This window comes from Gymnogyps californianus, chromosome 25 (assembly GCF_018139145.2).
Source record: "Gymnogyps californianus isolate 813 chromosome 25, ASM1813914v2, whole genome shotgun sequence".
In the NCBI taxonomy this organism is placed as follows: domain Eukaryota; kingdom Metazoa; phylum Chordata; class Aves; order Accipitriformes; family Cathartidae; genus Gymnogyps; species Gymnogyps californianus.
In genome coordinates, this window is record NC_059495.1 from 430,248 (window position 1) to 445,934 (window position 15,687).

The 15,687-nt window shown below is 60.2% G+C and overlaps 1 protein-coding gene across 3 annotated transcripts in view; it reads right to left on the reverse strand.

Moving 5' to 3' along the window:
* The window catches only part of ZBTB16 (zinc finger and BTB domain containing 16), a 79,956-nt gene that overhangs the window by 28,511 nt on the left and 35,758 nt on the right, over positions 1–15,687 (reverse strand). For all 3 annotated transcript variants that reach the window (XM_050910993.1, XM_050910995.1, XM_050910994.1), the window contains exon 3: positions 1,774–1,871. In XM_050910993.1, the coding sequence (XP_050766950.1) occupies positions 1,774–1,871 (98 nt within the window). The remainder of the gene's footprint in view (positions 1–1,773; positions 1,872–15,687) is intronic.

Here is a 15,687-nt window from a genome sequence, read left to right on the forward strand (position 1 = left end):
TGAATTTAAATGCACCTTTACCACCCGGTATCGCCCACAAACGCTTAGATGGGGGAGAGTCTGAGACGCCAACCTCCCTTAAACCCAGCCTTTGCTGCCTTTGGCATCGAGGGCCGCCGGGAGCCGGGGGGCACAAGCCATCCCCACCGCGACGCTCTCCCACGGGGCGAGCTCCCCGTTAAACCCATCGCCCACGGGTGCGGAGGGGGCAAGCCGCCGCGCCGAAAACCAGCCCTCGCGCCGCTGCTCCGGCGCAACCTCGCTGCATCCCCGGGCTTGGCGGAGGAGTGCGGGGCGAGGGGGGGGGGGAGGCGAGGAGAGAGGTGCAAAGGTCTCCCGCTTTAATAAATAACAGCGCTGGAATTCGCGGCGGCTGTTTGCGAGCGTAGGGCAGAGCTCTCCCCGCCCTCCCCCCCCCCGCCGGAATTTAAAAAAAAAAAAAAAAAAGAAAAAAAATAATAATTAATCCTGCGCGATGACAAGCTTGGCTCGGCGTTCACTGTACATACTGTACCCACAAAGCTGGCCGCTCGCCAGGGACGGGCCGCGAGCCAAAGCGACCATAACAAACACGAGCCGCGCGCGCCAGCGCCGGAGGGCGGAGGCGGGGGAACGGGGACAGGACCAGCATCCCGCACCCCAGCACTGGGAGAGGGGGGGACACCAGCATCCTGCACCCCAGTGTTGGCGGCGGGGGGGGGGGATGACACACACGACACAACACACACGCAGCAGCATCCCGGGGACCAGCCCCAGCAACCCGCCGCTGCCGGCCGGCTCCCTGAGGAGCTGGTGCCTGTCCAGACAAGCAATGGGGTCGGGGATGGGGTCGGGGCCAGCTCCAGCACCCCGAAAAGCAGCACCCGCCGCCCGGCCAGGAGGAGCGTGGGGAAGGCAGCCCCCGCACCGGTCCCTCGGGGACGGGCAAGGTACGTCTCTGCCCCGTGCCCCTCGGCGCGGACAAGGGGCAGTGGGGAAAAAAGAAATATGTGAAAATAGGAGAGGGGGAAAAATTAGATTAAAAAAACCCCATAAAGTATAATACAGCTTCCTTGCAAAGCTACCTGCAAGCACGGCTTTGGCCATGGGACCCACCACCCGGAGTGATTTGCCCTCCAACGAGCGGGACGAGGACTCCCACCTCCGTTCGAGCAAGGGGGTCCGGGGGCTGTCTGCATTTTGGTTTTTTTTTTTACATTAAACCCCAGCTGTACAAGGGCCTGCACGCCCAAGAGCAACATCAGCCTACATCGACTTGCAGAGCACAGGTCTTCCCACCAGCGCAGTGTTCCAGCCCGTCCCTATCTATTTAATTAAAGGGCCTGCATCGCGTGAACCTGCTAGTTAGATTCATTAGGCAGAGAACGCCTAATTCCGCAGCAGTTTTGCTAACGAAACTGCGAGGGACGCGGTGCCGGGACGCGCGCAGGAGCCGAGGCGGGGGCGATGCTCACGCTACGAGCGGGGCTGGACAACAACAAGCAGCCCGCATGGTACGTAGAGTTTGTTATTCCGAGCTGCTTAGCCTGGAAAATATTTCCCCAATTAAGGAACTGAAAACAAACTCCAAAAAAGAAAATTTAAGTAAATCAAATTACTGGGCACTAGAGAACAAGTTTGCAAAGCGCTGTCCCGGGAAGGGCACAGCCAGCTCCGCACGCATCTCCTCTAGACGAGACGCGCGAGCCGGGCGGCCGCAGCATCTCCGGGTGGGCACGGAGAGCATCCCCCCCGCCCCGAGCATCCCCCCCGAGCATCCCCCTTCCAACCCACCTGAGTGAGCCAGTAAGTGCATTCGCAGCCGCAAGCTGTCCAGGAACCGCTTCCCGCACAGCTCGCATCCGTAAGTCTTCATTCCGCTGTGCAGCTTCCTAGGGGAGAACAGAGAGGGGTTAGTCCTCCCACGTGCGCGGGGGGGGGAAGGCCATCCAAACCAACGCCGAGAACCTTCCCGGTATTTCACGCAACCTACGCGCCGCCCGAAATCGGTTCTGGTCTGGGAAGCCCTGTAGGAAGGGCACGGACGGGAGGTCCTGCGTGACTCCCCGGGACCGATGAGATGGCCTTCTCCCGCTTAACGTTTGCCATCATTACCGTAGCTGGAGTCTTTTAATAAACCTGATAAATCTGAAATCTGGACTTAACGCAAAAATGCGTGTTGGCAAACTCCTTCCCTACGCACTGAGCGCTTTTGAAAAAGGTACTGTACTCCAAAAAAAAAAAAAAAAAAAAAAAATTTAAGAGGTTGTTTGTATGCACTTCTAACTGAATCCCAATTTCCATCCAAATTCAGCCTGACACACATCACAAGCAAAAAAAACCTAACCACCAGCTAGCAAACAGGAAACATGCCACTCACCATTTCCTGGCACCACGAGGCACAAGCTCAGCTACGCCCGGGCGGCGTTGCACAACCTCCCGGCTGCGTCGCGCCACGGGGCCGAGCACCCCCCAGCGCCCCGGGGAGCCGGGCTGGGGCTCGGGTACCTGCCACAGCATCTCCCCCACCTCTGCCACCGCGGGCGGCAACAACATCGCGTCGCTTGGCCGCAACGGCCGGACCCCCACGTTCTTTCCCTCTCTTTGCCGCGAAGACGTCGACGCTCCGCCGTCTTCGGGCAGCAAACGACCCAGCAGGGCAGGCTGGAGCCCTCTATCACGGGAAATAACCTTTAACAGACGGCGTTTGCGCGGACCCGGGCAGGAGCAGCGTCCACGTCGAGCGACCGACCTCCGTCTTGCTCCATGAGCTGTCACTGCCACCCACGGGCATCCCCTCCCAAACCCGTTCCCCCCCCCTCCGCCGTCGCCCAGCCCCGGGCCGCCTGCCCGGCACGCTGCAGGCCAGCATCCCGAGCCTCGCTCCTCCAAACAGCCACAGCTCCTCCGAGCGCGCGGGGGGGGGGGAACATCACGCAGCACCCGAAACGCCTGGAACGGGTGCTCGTTGCTTTATTTCACCGTGTCAGCCGGCGACGAACGGACGCTTTCGCAAAGCAACCCGGCTCTGCGCTCGACAGCAGCGTTGATAAAAAGCCCCCGCGCCCCAAACGCTTCCAGCCCAGCGCGCTGGGCTGCTGCCGGCGAGCCGCGCCTCGGTTAACGCGAGCCCTTCGTACCGATGGCCGGGGAGGGCTCGCGACCGGAGCACGCGCAGAGTTTCAAAACGGGGACGCTGTAAACAGAGAAGAATCTGTACGCGTTTGAGGAGCAAGGCGGCAAATCGCCGCGTGCCGACCTCCGCTCCCATCCGCCGTTTATCGCCGCCCTGCAACAAGACGAGCGTGTTTTGATGGCCTTGCTGCCAAAGACCAAACAGAAACGGTCTTGTCCAGGCCGGGATGCTGAGCCCTCGCTCCGCCGCTCCCGCGGGAGGGCTCAAGCCCCGGCCGCGCAGGGCTGCCAGCACCGCTCGCCTTCCCCGCACGGGAGGTTTAGCCTTGCGCGACCTTTATGCCCGCCCCGGTGCAAGTTTTACCGGCGCGAAGCTGTTGCTGCACCGAGCCCTAGCAGGACCGTCCCTTGCAGCCGCAGAGAGCCCCGAGCCTTCCCCTGCCCCCCGCGGCGCACGGGGTCCGACTCCCTCGCCAACGTGCGACGCAGCCGGCCCCGCATCCCGCCCCGCGACCCCGCTTCGCAGGGATGCCGCACGGCGAGGCTGGAAGCGCGGGACCGCAGGAGGAGACCCCGTGACGTTCTGCGCCGAGCGAACGCTGCGGAGCAGAGAGGGAGCGGGGAGGGAAAGAGCAGGCGCCGGTTTCAACTCTCAACTGCTGTATAATGCAATTATTAATCAGGCTTGTCCTGAATTCACTGTGTCATAGCGGAGGATTAAGAGTCATGCACGAATTCAGGCCAAGAAGGTTTACAATCCAAAGGGTTTATCCGCCTTGCAAAAATAAACAAAACACCAGCCTCCTGACAGACTGCTCCTGCCAACAAGTCAGCTAAGTAAGTGACAACCTTCTCATTTTGCATTTTTAATTAGGGACGTGCCTGTCACACTTCCCCGGCTCGGGCTGAGCTCGCTCCTGCGCTTAACGCCGGGTTTTAAACCGCTTTGTTAGGGGGAAGCGCAGCGGCCCCCGTGCCAACGCCGCGGCGCTCGCCTCTTTGAGGCTAGAACGCCTTTTCAGTGAATTAAAGCGTAATCGGTTAACGAGTTCGAGCAAAACTTGGAGGTTTGGCTTTTTTCAAAGCGAGCCGCCAGAAACAGAGCAGCAACAACAGGACACGAGTTTCCGTTCTCTGCCCGTCGCCCAAGCCGACAGAAATAACAGCGAACCCAACCTTGCTCCCAGCTCGGACCCCCGAAAGCCAGGGCAACCCGGGCCAACTCGAGACCACCTTCCCGGCTGCAGCCGCTTATCCTCACCCCTGTAATGGGCGAGAGAGGGGCGGCAGCACCCGATGCCGACTGCGGCCCGAGAAAAGGGCGCATGGCTAACGCCTCCTCCCCGGCAAGGAGAGGGAAAAATACGGGAGCAAGGAGCCCGCTGATCGCGCCGGTGCCGGGGCTCCCCGGAAATCCGCGCCTGCCACCCGACTCGGGCGGCTGCCGGTTCCCCTAGCCGCGTAACCTCCTCGTCGTCTTAACGCGCCGGGGTGCTGGCCGAGTAATTTATTTGCAATATCTCTATCAACAAATTCCAGCGGCGACAAAAGTTTTCCATTCGGCGCCTGCTTATAGGACGGATCTTATCGCTCGCCATCTCGCGCGGTCCCTTTCAACAAGGTCTTAAAGCGCTTTATCTGCTCGGTTTCCCGGTAGCAAAATATGATTGAAACGTTCTATTTCTGCTCGCCGGATTAAGGAGATGTTGCAAAACTGCACAAAAACCTGGCAGATGTAAGCAAGGTATTACGGCTGCTCGGGCTGTTAAGATCTGAGGGGAAAGATCAATATGTGCTTCTCAAGTAGTGCCTCCAGAAAGCGGGAGGGGGGGGGGGAAGTTAAGGGCGTTAAAATACATCACCGCTCGGCAATGCTGCCCAAACTCGAGGGCAAAAAGATGAACTACGCTTTCTTATTCCAATCTGATGCCGACATTACGCTCCATGTACTCCCTTTCTCCTGCGAGGTCCCTACGAGCAAATCGGCCGGGAAGACGCCTGTGGGACGGAGAGCAGCGGCAATCGGGAAAAACGCCTTTTTTTGTAAAAAGGCGGTTCTCCTCCGTAATTCCTGCTCGACGCAACGTTCGAGGCGCACGGAAACACGAAGCCAGCCGAAGCCTCCGGGTTGCGAGATGTTGCCGGAGTTTGCTCCGGCGCGGAGGCTTGCCCAGGGCGGCGAGGATGCTTTGCGGCAGGGCGTCCCGGGACCGGGACCGACCTTCCCGGGCGAGCCCCGGCGCGGGGCTTTGGCAAAGGGCTCTCCCGGCGGGATATAAACCGACCGTGGGGTGATACCCCCTCCCCACCCAGCGCCGGCAAACAAAAGCCGGGCGGGAGGCTGGCCCCTCGCAAGCTGCCGGTAATTAAAAAGGCCTGTAAATGCCCCGCAAAAAGCACTTCAAAGGGACGGCGACTCCAGCGAGACCGGGCGGTGTAAAAATTATGAGTTTTCCCCACGGGGTGCTTTGTGTGAAAAGGCCGGGATCGGTGGCAAACGCTGCTGCCCGCTCCCGGGGGGACGCGGGGGCTCGGCGGAGCATCCCAGGGGATGCGGGAGCTCGGCGGAGCATCCCGGGGGCGTGGGTACCGGCGCGGCCCTGGTACCTAAAGACCGCCGGAAGCGGCCCACCGCCACCGCAAGCAAACTCCTGCTCCGCCCGCCTGAAAACCTGCGTAAAAACGCCTCCTGCTATTTTTATTGAGGAGCTCTCGTCGCCTGGCCCCTTCCCGCCGCCCCTTTTGGGAAGCGGGGAGGAGACCCCCTCCCCTCCCCTCCGCGCCAAACAAGACGCATGGCTTTTGGCCGTTTGATTACTTTTAAGTGTATATTTTTCCCCTCAAACAGAGTGAATACAATGGTTAGGAAATTTGACAGAAAACTATTCCGAGCCATTTATTGCCTTAATGCGCACCTTTGTCCAACAGGCAGTTTTGACAGGAGCGATAAATTCCGAATTTATGTCAACAGAGCATATGTTGAACACCTCATTTCTGAGCTAAAGCGGCATGCTGCCCCATAAATCACCCTTCTGTTTGAAATGAAAGTAGATTACGGGCCCGTGTTATTGAGCAGTTAGAGCCATAGTCATATAAATCAGAACTTTTAACTCCAGGCGATCCGTTCTGCAATTAACTAAAGGGCACTTTGTCATCTCCGGGCTGGGGCGCAGCTTGGCAGGGCGACCGGCTACCAGGGAAAGGCAAAAATACCCCCTTTATTGCCAAGGAAAGGCCCTGGCGCGGCAGACTTTTGCTCGATACCTGTTGAAGCGGTGGAACCCGAGGCACAGCCCGGAGCAGAGCGCCGCTGCAAGGCAGCCCGGCCTTGGGAGGCCAGCGCCAAGGGGCTTCGGAGCTTCGCTCGTCACTGCCCGCATCCCTCCCCACCCCTGTTTCGGCAGCCGGCTCAAACGGGGGGGAATTCGGGAGGCTGGCACGACGAAAAGCAAAATCGCAGAGTCCTGACACGTCAAGACTTCAGCCCGACTAAAAGACGCGCGAGCGCAACGCCGAGAGCCCCGCGCCGACTCGAAAGCGAAAGGCGTGGACGGAAACCCGCCCTCGTGAATTCTGCAGCGCTTTCCGCTCGCGCCTCCTGATGCCTGCGCAACAGGTCGAGACCCCCGTCCCGTCGAGACCCCCGTCCCATCCCGTCCCGTCCCATCCCATCCCGTCCCATCCCATCGCATTTCCCAGGGATGCGGAGCCGGGAGGACGCCGCTGCAGGGGCTCAGCCCGGCGAGCGCGGAGCTGCGGCGGGCGAGGGGGCTGCGGCAGGCGCGCGTGCGAGGGGGGCAGGTTACCGCCCGCGGGGGGAGCAGCAGCAGCAGCAGCGCTATAAAAAGATTCAGACGCTAAGTATTTCCTTTCCCATAAAATATTCATTGCCGCGCGCGAAGAGGCAGGGAGCAGAAACCCCGAGCGGTTCTAACTTTGTGCCGCAGCAATAACAGAGTTTTATAGGAGCCTTCCGATTTTATTTATACCGGGCTGTAACCGCGGTGCCTCGTCGGAGGGCCGGCCGGTGGCCGGTACGTCCCCGCCGCGGCACGCACAACACTGAGCAACGGGGAAGGTGAACCGGGACCAGCGTGGCTTCGCACCCCCAGCACGACCGGGTTAAACGGTTCCCGAAAAACCCTCCCTGCCGCCCACTTCCCACCCGCGCCTCCTTCGCCCGGGGAAATCGATATGAAAATCAATTCATCCCCTCATCTATTTTATCGAGACACAGGCGGCGGGGCCACGTCTCATTTGCAGCGGGGATCTCGCGGAAAGCCAAGGTCAGCGGGCAGCAAGCCGCCTGCAAAAACCACGTTACGCATCCTCCGATAAGAGTTTTACATCCGCGCGGCCGAGAGGGTGATCTTCCTCCCCCCCCGGCCCCGACGCGGTGATTTATGACGCTCGGTGACATCGGGCTGCTCGAGCCGGCCGCGGGACGTGCTGCTGGGGAGGCTCGGCTCCTGCACAGTCACCGCTCTGCCCTCCTCTCCCGGCTCGGCGGATTAAAATAGCAGGGAGAGCTATTAAGGGCACGGGGAAGGGGGAAGGGAGCTGAGACCTTCCTTTCGGTTTAATAAATTAAGAAGGGGGAAAAAAAAAAAACAAACCAAAACACAAAACAAAACCACCCTCAAACCACCACTGCTGCTAAAAAAATTTAAATAAATCTTACAGGAGCTGGAAATAAAGATTCTACTATTTCTGAAGTTTAAAAAAAAAAAAGGGGGGGGGGGCGGAGGGGATAACTATCAATAGAGAGCACTAAAACTCTCTGTCCGTACAATATTTATATTTACCATGAGCTAATTTATGAGGTTAAACCAGATGCTGTGGCGTGACATCATCGCAGCACGATGCCAGCGCTTCCCCTTTGCAAAAAAAGCTGAGGAAAGGATCCCTCCCTGTTTCGCCTCACCTTACACAAAAACCAAGCACCAAACACCAAAAGCACGACGCAAGTCTCTTTTTAGACCCTGCCCACAAACAAAAAGGCAAACAAAGGCTGCGAAAGGGCGGCGACTCCCCAAATTTACCATCTGCCCGGGCAGAGCACGCACGGGCAGCATCTCCCGCCGGCTGCTCCGAAGAGCCCTCACACGGAGCAGCGCGCGTTTCCACTGGGAAAAGACGAACTGGCCACAGCAAACAGGGCAGCATAAAGGGTTTTTTTATTTTTTTTTTTTTTTTTTAAATTTATTCCAATGCCCCGGGTTTCAGATCCGTGGTTCAATATTCATTCTTATCGAACAGGATTTCCCAGGACGGAGCTTCACCCCCACCGGCGCTTCCCCTTTGTGCACCTCGGCCCGCCCAAGCATGGGGGCCCACGGGCTCGTGCCGGATGGGACGCCGCCGGATGTATCCGAGATGGCGCAGCCGGAGGTGGGAAACATCTCCTGTCCGTCGCAGCCGGACCACGTGGGCACAGACGCTGCCCCAGCTCCAGGCCCGGACGGATCTGCCCGCCTCGGCTTTCAGAAGGGGATCTGGAACGCAGCCGCGGCACCGTGCCGCCTGTACCGAAGGTCCACGGTACCGGGTGGCAGCGGCTCCTGTCGGCCCAGGGAACGGGCCCCCGCACCTCCGCTGCGCCACCGCTCCACACCGACGCAGAACATTCCACCAAGGACCGCAGGCACCGAGGGGTTAACGCCTCGTGCCGCGCGCAGCCCCCAGCTTAGAGCAACCGGCCCTAATTCGGCTGTCCAAAATCCTTGCCGCCGTTCTTTGGGCGACACCGACATGCCGAAGACGAAGGGAAGGGCGCTCGCCCCCCTGGGCGGCGCTGAGCCTGCGGGGCTGCGGCCAGCATCACGCCGGGTACGCCGAGCCAACGTGACAGGGGCGTCAGAGGCATCAGGCGGAGCGCCGGGGGAAACTTCACCTTCCACATAACACGAAATTTCGACCAAAAAAAGCAAAGTGACCTTAGCGCCGGGCACATCTGCCGCGGCAGCGGCGTGATCATGCGGATGTTTTGATTCCTAATTCAGAAATAATAAGCGGTTCACGCATTCCAAGTTTAAAAATACTTTCATCATCTGGTTTCCCTAGCAGCACGTGGGCCGCTGCAGCACCGGTGCGGTCCACAAAGGGCGAAGCGCCGGCCTCGGCCGCTCGTTCCTCCTAACCGTAAGGGACGGTTAGGACACGGGCAAGCGTTCGGCACGGCACATCGGATGCTTTCCAGGAGGTGCCGGGAAGGGGCCTGGGATGGTCCAGGCAGCATCGTCCTGGTGCTCCCCGGGGAAGAGGGAGCCTGCAGCTCCCGGAGGCCCGAGGAGACAGCAAAAGTCCCCAGGGAGCCAAAAGTGGGGAGACGGGAGAGTGGAGATGCTAACGGGATGCTGGAGCAAAGACCAACTTAAATAAAGGAGAGAATTTTAGGGTAGGGGGAGGTTTGGGTTTTTTTTTTTTGATCTCCACTCTCTTCGATGACCCGACCGCAGGGACGAGGCCGGACACGCGTCAGAAACAGGGTGGTACCCACAGGGCTGCCGCAGGGAAGAACTGGGATGAGCCCGGGAGCCGCTTCCCGGCGCTGAGCTCATCCTCGGGGAGCAGGAACAGCCTCCACTGGGCAGCGGGGCAGGAGCGGACACCCCCGCGTCCCTCTCCGATGACGCCACGTCGGCGCCGCGCTCAGTTTCATTTTCCCAGCGAGTTTTGCGCGGCATCCTCTTCTCCCAGCCCCGTTTCTCCCCCCTCCGCGTCCGCTCCTTGGAGGGCGCGCGTATTTCCACCCCCGCCAGCTCCGCCGGGTCCCTCATGCCGGATGGCAGAAATCCACGGCAGAAGCTCGGCTGCCGTGTCCCGTCAGGGAGACGCGTGCCTGCCACCCCTCGCCTCGTTGCGGAGATGCTGCCGATGCCCGCTTCCCCCGGGGCACCCCTGTTCTCTGCCCGCGGCTCCCCTCCCTCCGCGCCAGCCCGGCTGGGAACTGCAGCCAGGGACGGGCACAAATGACAGGCAGCCGCTGTCGTTCCAACAAGCGGCCCAGATCCCGAGGAGTTTTATAAGGTAATCAAATATGCAAGAGATTCAACAAACTAATTTCAAGCACACACCTGGGGTCCTCTGATAATGTCAGTTGTGCCTGTACAGCGCAAGGATTAAAATTTCATAGAGTCATGATTTCATCAGTCGCTAAACTACAAAGGATTAATTAACAGCCAGGGAAGAGCTCATGGCTTGGAAATACAGTCTTAAGGAAAATATCTATCTCCGCTCTCCAGATGTCAGCACGCAGACGCATCAAACGCTTTGATGAAAACGCTTTCTCATTATTAGCGGCTCCAAAATACTGCGTTTTTTGCGGCTAGAATTCCGGATGCCCAATTCCGACCTGCCGCCACCCGGCTCCGCGTGCCGTCGCGGAGCCCTCCTGCTGCAGGGCTGCGGGCTCCCGGGACGCGACCCGGTCGGGCGCGCAACCAGGTTTCACGCCCATATTCTGGGTGCCGGCAGAGGTGCCCCTCCGGGTCAGGGGATGGGAAGAACCCCAAGCGTTCCCCTCCGCAGCGGCACGCGCGTGAGCCCGGCCGGGGGTCTCGCCTTTGCTGCCACGCAAACCATCTGCCCTTGGCTCGCCGACTCCCGGAGAGCCTCCCAAAGCGTTCCCCTCGCCAGCTTGTGCTTGAAAAGTCTGGGAAGGACGCAAGGGGACCGGCCGGGGCCTGCCAGCGCCACAGCGAGAGCTACCCAAAGCCCCCCCCATTCAAGTACGTATTCACGCACGCCATAAATACAGGTTTCCGCTTCCCGCCCTCCCTGCCTCGCGACGAAGGCTGGCAACTGCCAAAATCTCCTCCTGCAAACAAGCAGACCCTACGCTGCTTCTCAGGGCGTTGTGCGGGAGCGCCGAGGGATAACGCTTGCCTCCACGTAAAACCCTGCCAGGCGCCGGGGCCGAGCCTTGCAAACGCATGCGGCCATGGCACCGCAAACCGGCGACGGCTGCAGCTTCCGCGGCGCGAGCAGCAGCAGCAGCAGCAGCAGCAGCAGGTCCCCCCCCTCCTTTCCCGGGGAAGATGAATTAGGGAGCTGTCAGCGAGGGACAGCCGCAGCAGTTGTGTTGCTGTAAAGGGGCAGTGGAAGTGTCTTTGATTAATGAAACCGTAATACTCGGCTGTTACGCAGCCCTTCTTCGGCAGAGATGCCCTCAGACAGGCTGAAAACACCGCATGCCGCAAGGATCCCCCAAGAAAGACTTCTCCCGGCCGCAGGCTGGTCTCCTCCTGCCCTCCGCCAGCGTCGCCCGCCTTCGCCCGGCTCCGCGCCACCTCCTCGGGAGTTCCCGGGGCTGACAAAGAACTAATTATTTCCAATTAGAAGCCGGGAGATGAACATTATGCACCTTGTCAAGCCAGTAAATTAACGCATCCAAACGGCGCTGGGCTTTGGTGAGAGCCCAAAGCGCCCAGGGCAAGGAGGTGGCAGCGAGAGGAGCGACTCGGAGGTGCTGCAGCCCGGGGACGGCGAGCTGGGCTTGCCAAGCCCTGGCACGGCTGGGTTTTCGCCTGGTATCGGCATCGATAACCGGCACCCGGCCGGGGAGCATCGCCGCAGGGCTCCTGCGGAGGGTCAGAATGGGGTACGGGCGCTACTGCCGGCGATGCAAGGCTGCCGGTGAGTGCGATGGCACCGATGCGCCTGGCTGATTTTTGGTTTGCGTGGGCTGGGGTTACTGGGCTGGAGCGGGAGCCTGGGCGCCGGGTGCAACCAGCAACCCAAAGCCCCAAGGTACCCGCTGCATCCCCGGGCAGTGCACAAGCGAGAACCATATTCCAAAACCAGAAGTGCCACGCAGAAACGGGTGTTCTTCTCCCCACCCCTTCCCTCCTCTTGAAAATGCCACGCGCCCTCCTGGGATGCTCCGACGACGGCAAAGACCAGGATCTCCAGGAACGCGGGGACAGCCGTCCCGGAGAAAGACAAGTGCTTTCACCCAGGCTGTTTTGCGCAAACCGCCCGGTTTTCCACCCAAGTTCCCAAGGTGGAGACACAAAACGCTTATGATCAGCAACTCAGAGGCACGACTTGCTACCGCTAAAAACAGTGGAGGTGCAAGCGGCGTGGGGGAGAACAGAGCACGGTCGGAGCAGGGCAGCGTCCGTGCGGACGGCTGGGATGGAGGAGGGAGCCAGGGCTCGGACCGAGGTTATCGCTGTCTGTCCGACAGCGAAACCCTCCTACGGAAAACACATTTTTTGGGAAGGAGGGCTATGGAAGCGGGAGGCGTCCAAAGAGCTCACGCAGCCCGAGTCCCGGCGGAGCTGTCGGCACGGGGGGCCGCCTGCATCGCGTTCGCGGCGTCCGAGCTGGCTTCGCTCCCGAAACGGCACAAACCTCCGCCCGGAGGGGAGCGAGCGGGCCGCTGGCTGAAGTCACGCTGGAAACTCGTCATCTCGGGGAAGAACAATGCGGGCAGATGTCGCTGGCTGCGGGCAGGCTGCGGGCAGCGCCGTGCCCCAGGGGCCGGGGATGTGGGGGGCACGAGACTGGCAACTTTCTCCCTTTTTTTTTTTTTAAACTTTCTGCATCAGTTTAAGCGCTGGCACGTTAAGAGGAAGAGCGCTGCCTTCAGCTCTCCGCAATTAGCTTTGCTCAGCCTACAACATGTTTTGCTTGAAAAAATAAATAAATACCTTCCGGGCGAGCCAAGTTACGAGCGGGACGCCAGCCCTGACGGCACGCTCCGCTTCCCCCCCGGGCCCCGGCCAAAAGTACGCGGCGTCCCGAACCGAGGAGCCCGGGCGTTGCCGAACCGTCCTGGCGCTTCGGGACCTCCCCGAGGAGGCTTGCTCACGATTAATTAACTTATCTGCAGCCTCCCCCCGCCCTCCCCCCCAACGTGCACAACAGGTTCCATGCAAATTTGGGAGCTTTTAAATTATACCGTTAATGAAAGCAAATAAAAGCAGTTAAAAGGCAATTTGCTCAATTGGCGCTAATATTTAAGCACAGCATGTGTAAAAACAAGATCGCAGAATTCGGTTTCTCCACGAGAAAACTTTTTTGGTCCTGACTTACCCGTGGAAAGGACCAAGCGCACCCAGCAGACGCTGCGCGCGGGGTCGGGTCTCGAACCCCCTCGGCAGCAGCCACGGGGGCTTTTTACGAAGGACGTGTCCCGCGTTTGCCCCCCCCCAGCAGCTCCCCAATCGCCGGTGACACCGGCAATTCCTCCTCTGCCAAGGGGCGCGACTGCAATCCCCCAAAATCCCCCGGGATGCCAGGACTCGGGGAGGCTTCCCGGGGTCTTCCTACCTTTGCCGCATTAGCGGGCATCAAAGCCTTTTAATCCAGCGTGCCGGCTGGGCAGCCGCGGCCGAAGCCCCCTTTTGCTGGGCGGGAGGAGGATGTTTACGTCGGCTGGGTTTCCCGGCCGTATCCCATCCCGAGGGGACGCATTCCTCGCCGCAGCCGGGGCACAAGCCGTGCAGACCATCCAGGTGGGCAGGGGGCTGCCCTCGGGCCACCCAGCACCCGGGGGGGTTGCCCCTGCGCACGGGGTGCATCACGGCACAACCGGCATCCCCACGTCCCCCGGCAAACCTCGGGGCGAGCACAGGGGACGGCGCGAGCCCTGCGCATCCCCTGCTCCCACGGGACTCGAATCACCCACGGCGATTCGGGCAGAGGAGCTGCCAAGCGTTACTCCGAGCACCGCACCCCCAGCAGGTCCCCGGCTCGGCACGTCACCGCAGCCACACGTGAAACGCAACACCTAGACACGCTGGGAACGCGGCGGCCGCGGCGCAAGCAAAACGCAAGGAGAAGAATCGCCGGCCAGCCCGAGGTACCACGGGACGCCCGAACTGCAGCATCCCTGCCAAGCACGCGCCGGGATGCGGCGCTGCGCCCGGGGGGTGCCCGAACCGTAACAAATTCTCGAAGGAAAACGGCAACGGGCACCAAAAGAACGCAGGCGAAAAAAGCGACCTTCGTTTCCCTTCCTCGGATAGGGAGCTGGTCCGTCGGTGGAGGGAGCGGGGTTTTACATTACGCAACGCAAAGGCAAGGACGCAGCTAAAGAAACGCCGCCGCTCCTCCGGTTTCTGAAGCGCAAGGAGGGCTAGCGGAACGGCGGCTCACGCTTGCCCCTCAAGTTAAGCCCGACTCTTGGCAGTGCCCCGTTCGGCGGGTTACGACGCTCTCGCACAAATTCGCTTTCAAAACAGGAGCCGCCGGTGAATGCGACCTCGATTTCTAATGGTTGGAAATATTTTGTACACTCTGCTGCTCCCTCTGTACCCCTTTGTCGGGGCCGAGGTCTGCAGGCTAAAGCGGGTACCAAAAGACCATCTGTAGCTCCCGTCTTTACAGAGAAGTTTAAATAGGGGGATGAATGAGCACAGGAATTAATGAATGATAAAGCCGTATGGTCTCAGTCAGCCTCCTACGCCTGTATGTGGCATTCAAACCCTCCCAGCCTTCTGCCACAAAGAGAGGTTTCTAAGCTACAAAAAAAAAAAAAAAGGGGTGGGGGGGTGGGGGGTGGCGTGCGTGCAGGTTTTTAACAACAAACCCAGGGGCTCGCCTCAAAGTTCCCACCAGGTTTCCAGCCCGAGGGGAAGGCAGGCGTTAACGCAGAGGGGAGGGAAAAACGGGGTTTCTCCCCGGAGCCGGCCGCAAAACCCCCTTTGCTAGCAAGAGAAGTCCAGAGGACTCGGCTCGGGGGGGGCTCGTCAGCGCTAACGGGCTGGCTGCGTGCCGGGGCAGGGCTCCCGGCCGAGGGTACCCCAGGGCTTTCGCACCGGCAAGGGCAGGCAGGTTTCGCATAAGACCGACCGCGCCGCCGTCCCATTTCGCCAGCCTTTGGTGTGTCGTGTGTGTCCCCCGGCCCCATCCGTTTGGCACAGATTAAAGACGCCTGGTAAAACCTAACAAACCTTGAAAGGCCCTAAGGGGTGTTTTAAGCGAGGGGACGCGGCGAGGCTGCGCTCTGCACCCAGCAGCGTGTCTGTTATCAAGCAGCTCCATTAAAAAAAGGAAAAAAAAAAACAAAAAAAAGGTCAAAAAAGAGAAACCCAAGGCTAGCGTGGGTCTGAGGAATGCTTGCAGAAATGAGACCCGCTCGCCGGCACTGCAGAAAAGCAAAGCCCCGTCCCTCCAGCCCTGCTCGCCGAGCAGCGCGGCGTCCCCGAGCGCCCAGGGCAGACCCCGGCCCGCACCCGCGGCCACGTACCGGGCTGTCCCTGGGCGGTGAGCGACGCCGACCCGCTCGCTCTGGCTGCCGGAGAGAAGATGCTACGGCTCACGGTGCCGTTGGCTGGAGATTTTAACAGGTGAGATCCCGGGAAAGGCAAGGACACGGGTGGAATCGCCGACTTTGCGAAGGGAGGGCTCCCGCCAGCCCCAAAATGCTAACGAGGTAAAAGCCCAGGACCAAACGCCCCAAAACTTTTCGACTCCTACTTGAGAATCGGGGGCTGCCGGGGGGGGGGGGGGGATCGTTTCTCTCCAAAAGAACCCCCAAGAGGCTAACGCAGAGACGAAGGAAGCACGGCGCAATCCTGGAACGCCACTTTTATTTTAAGAGCCGTCATGTGTAAAGCATTA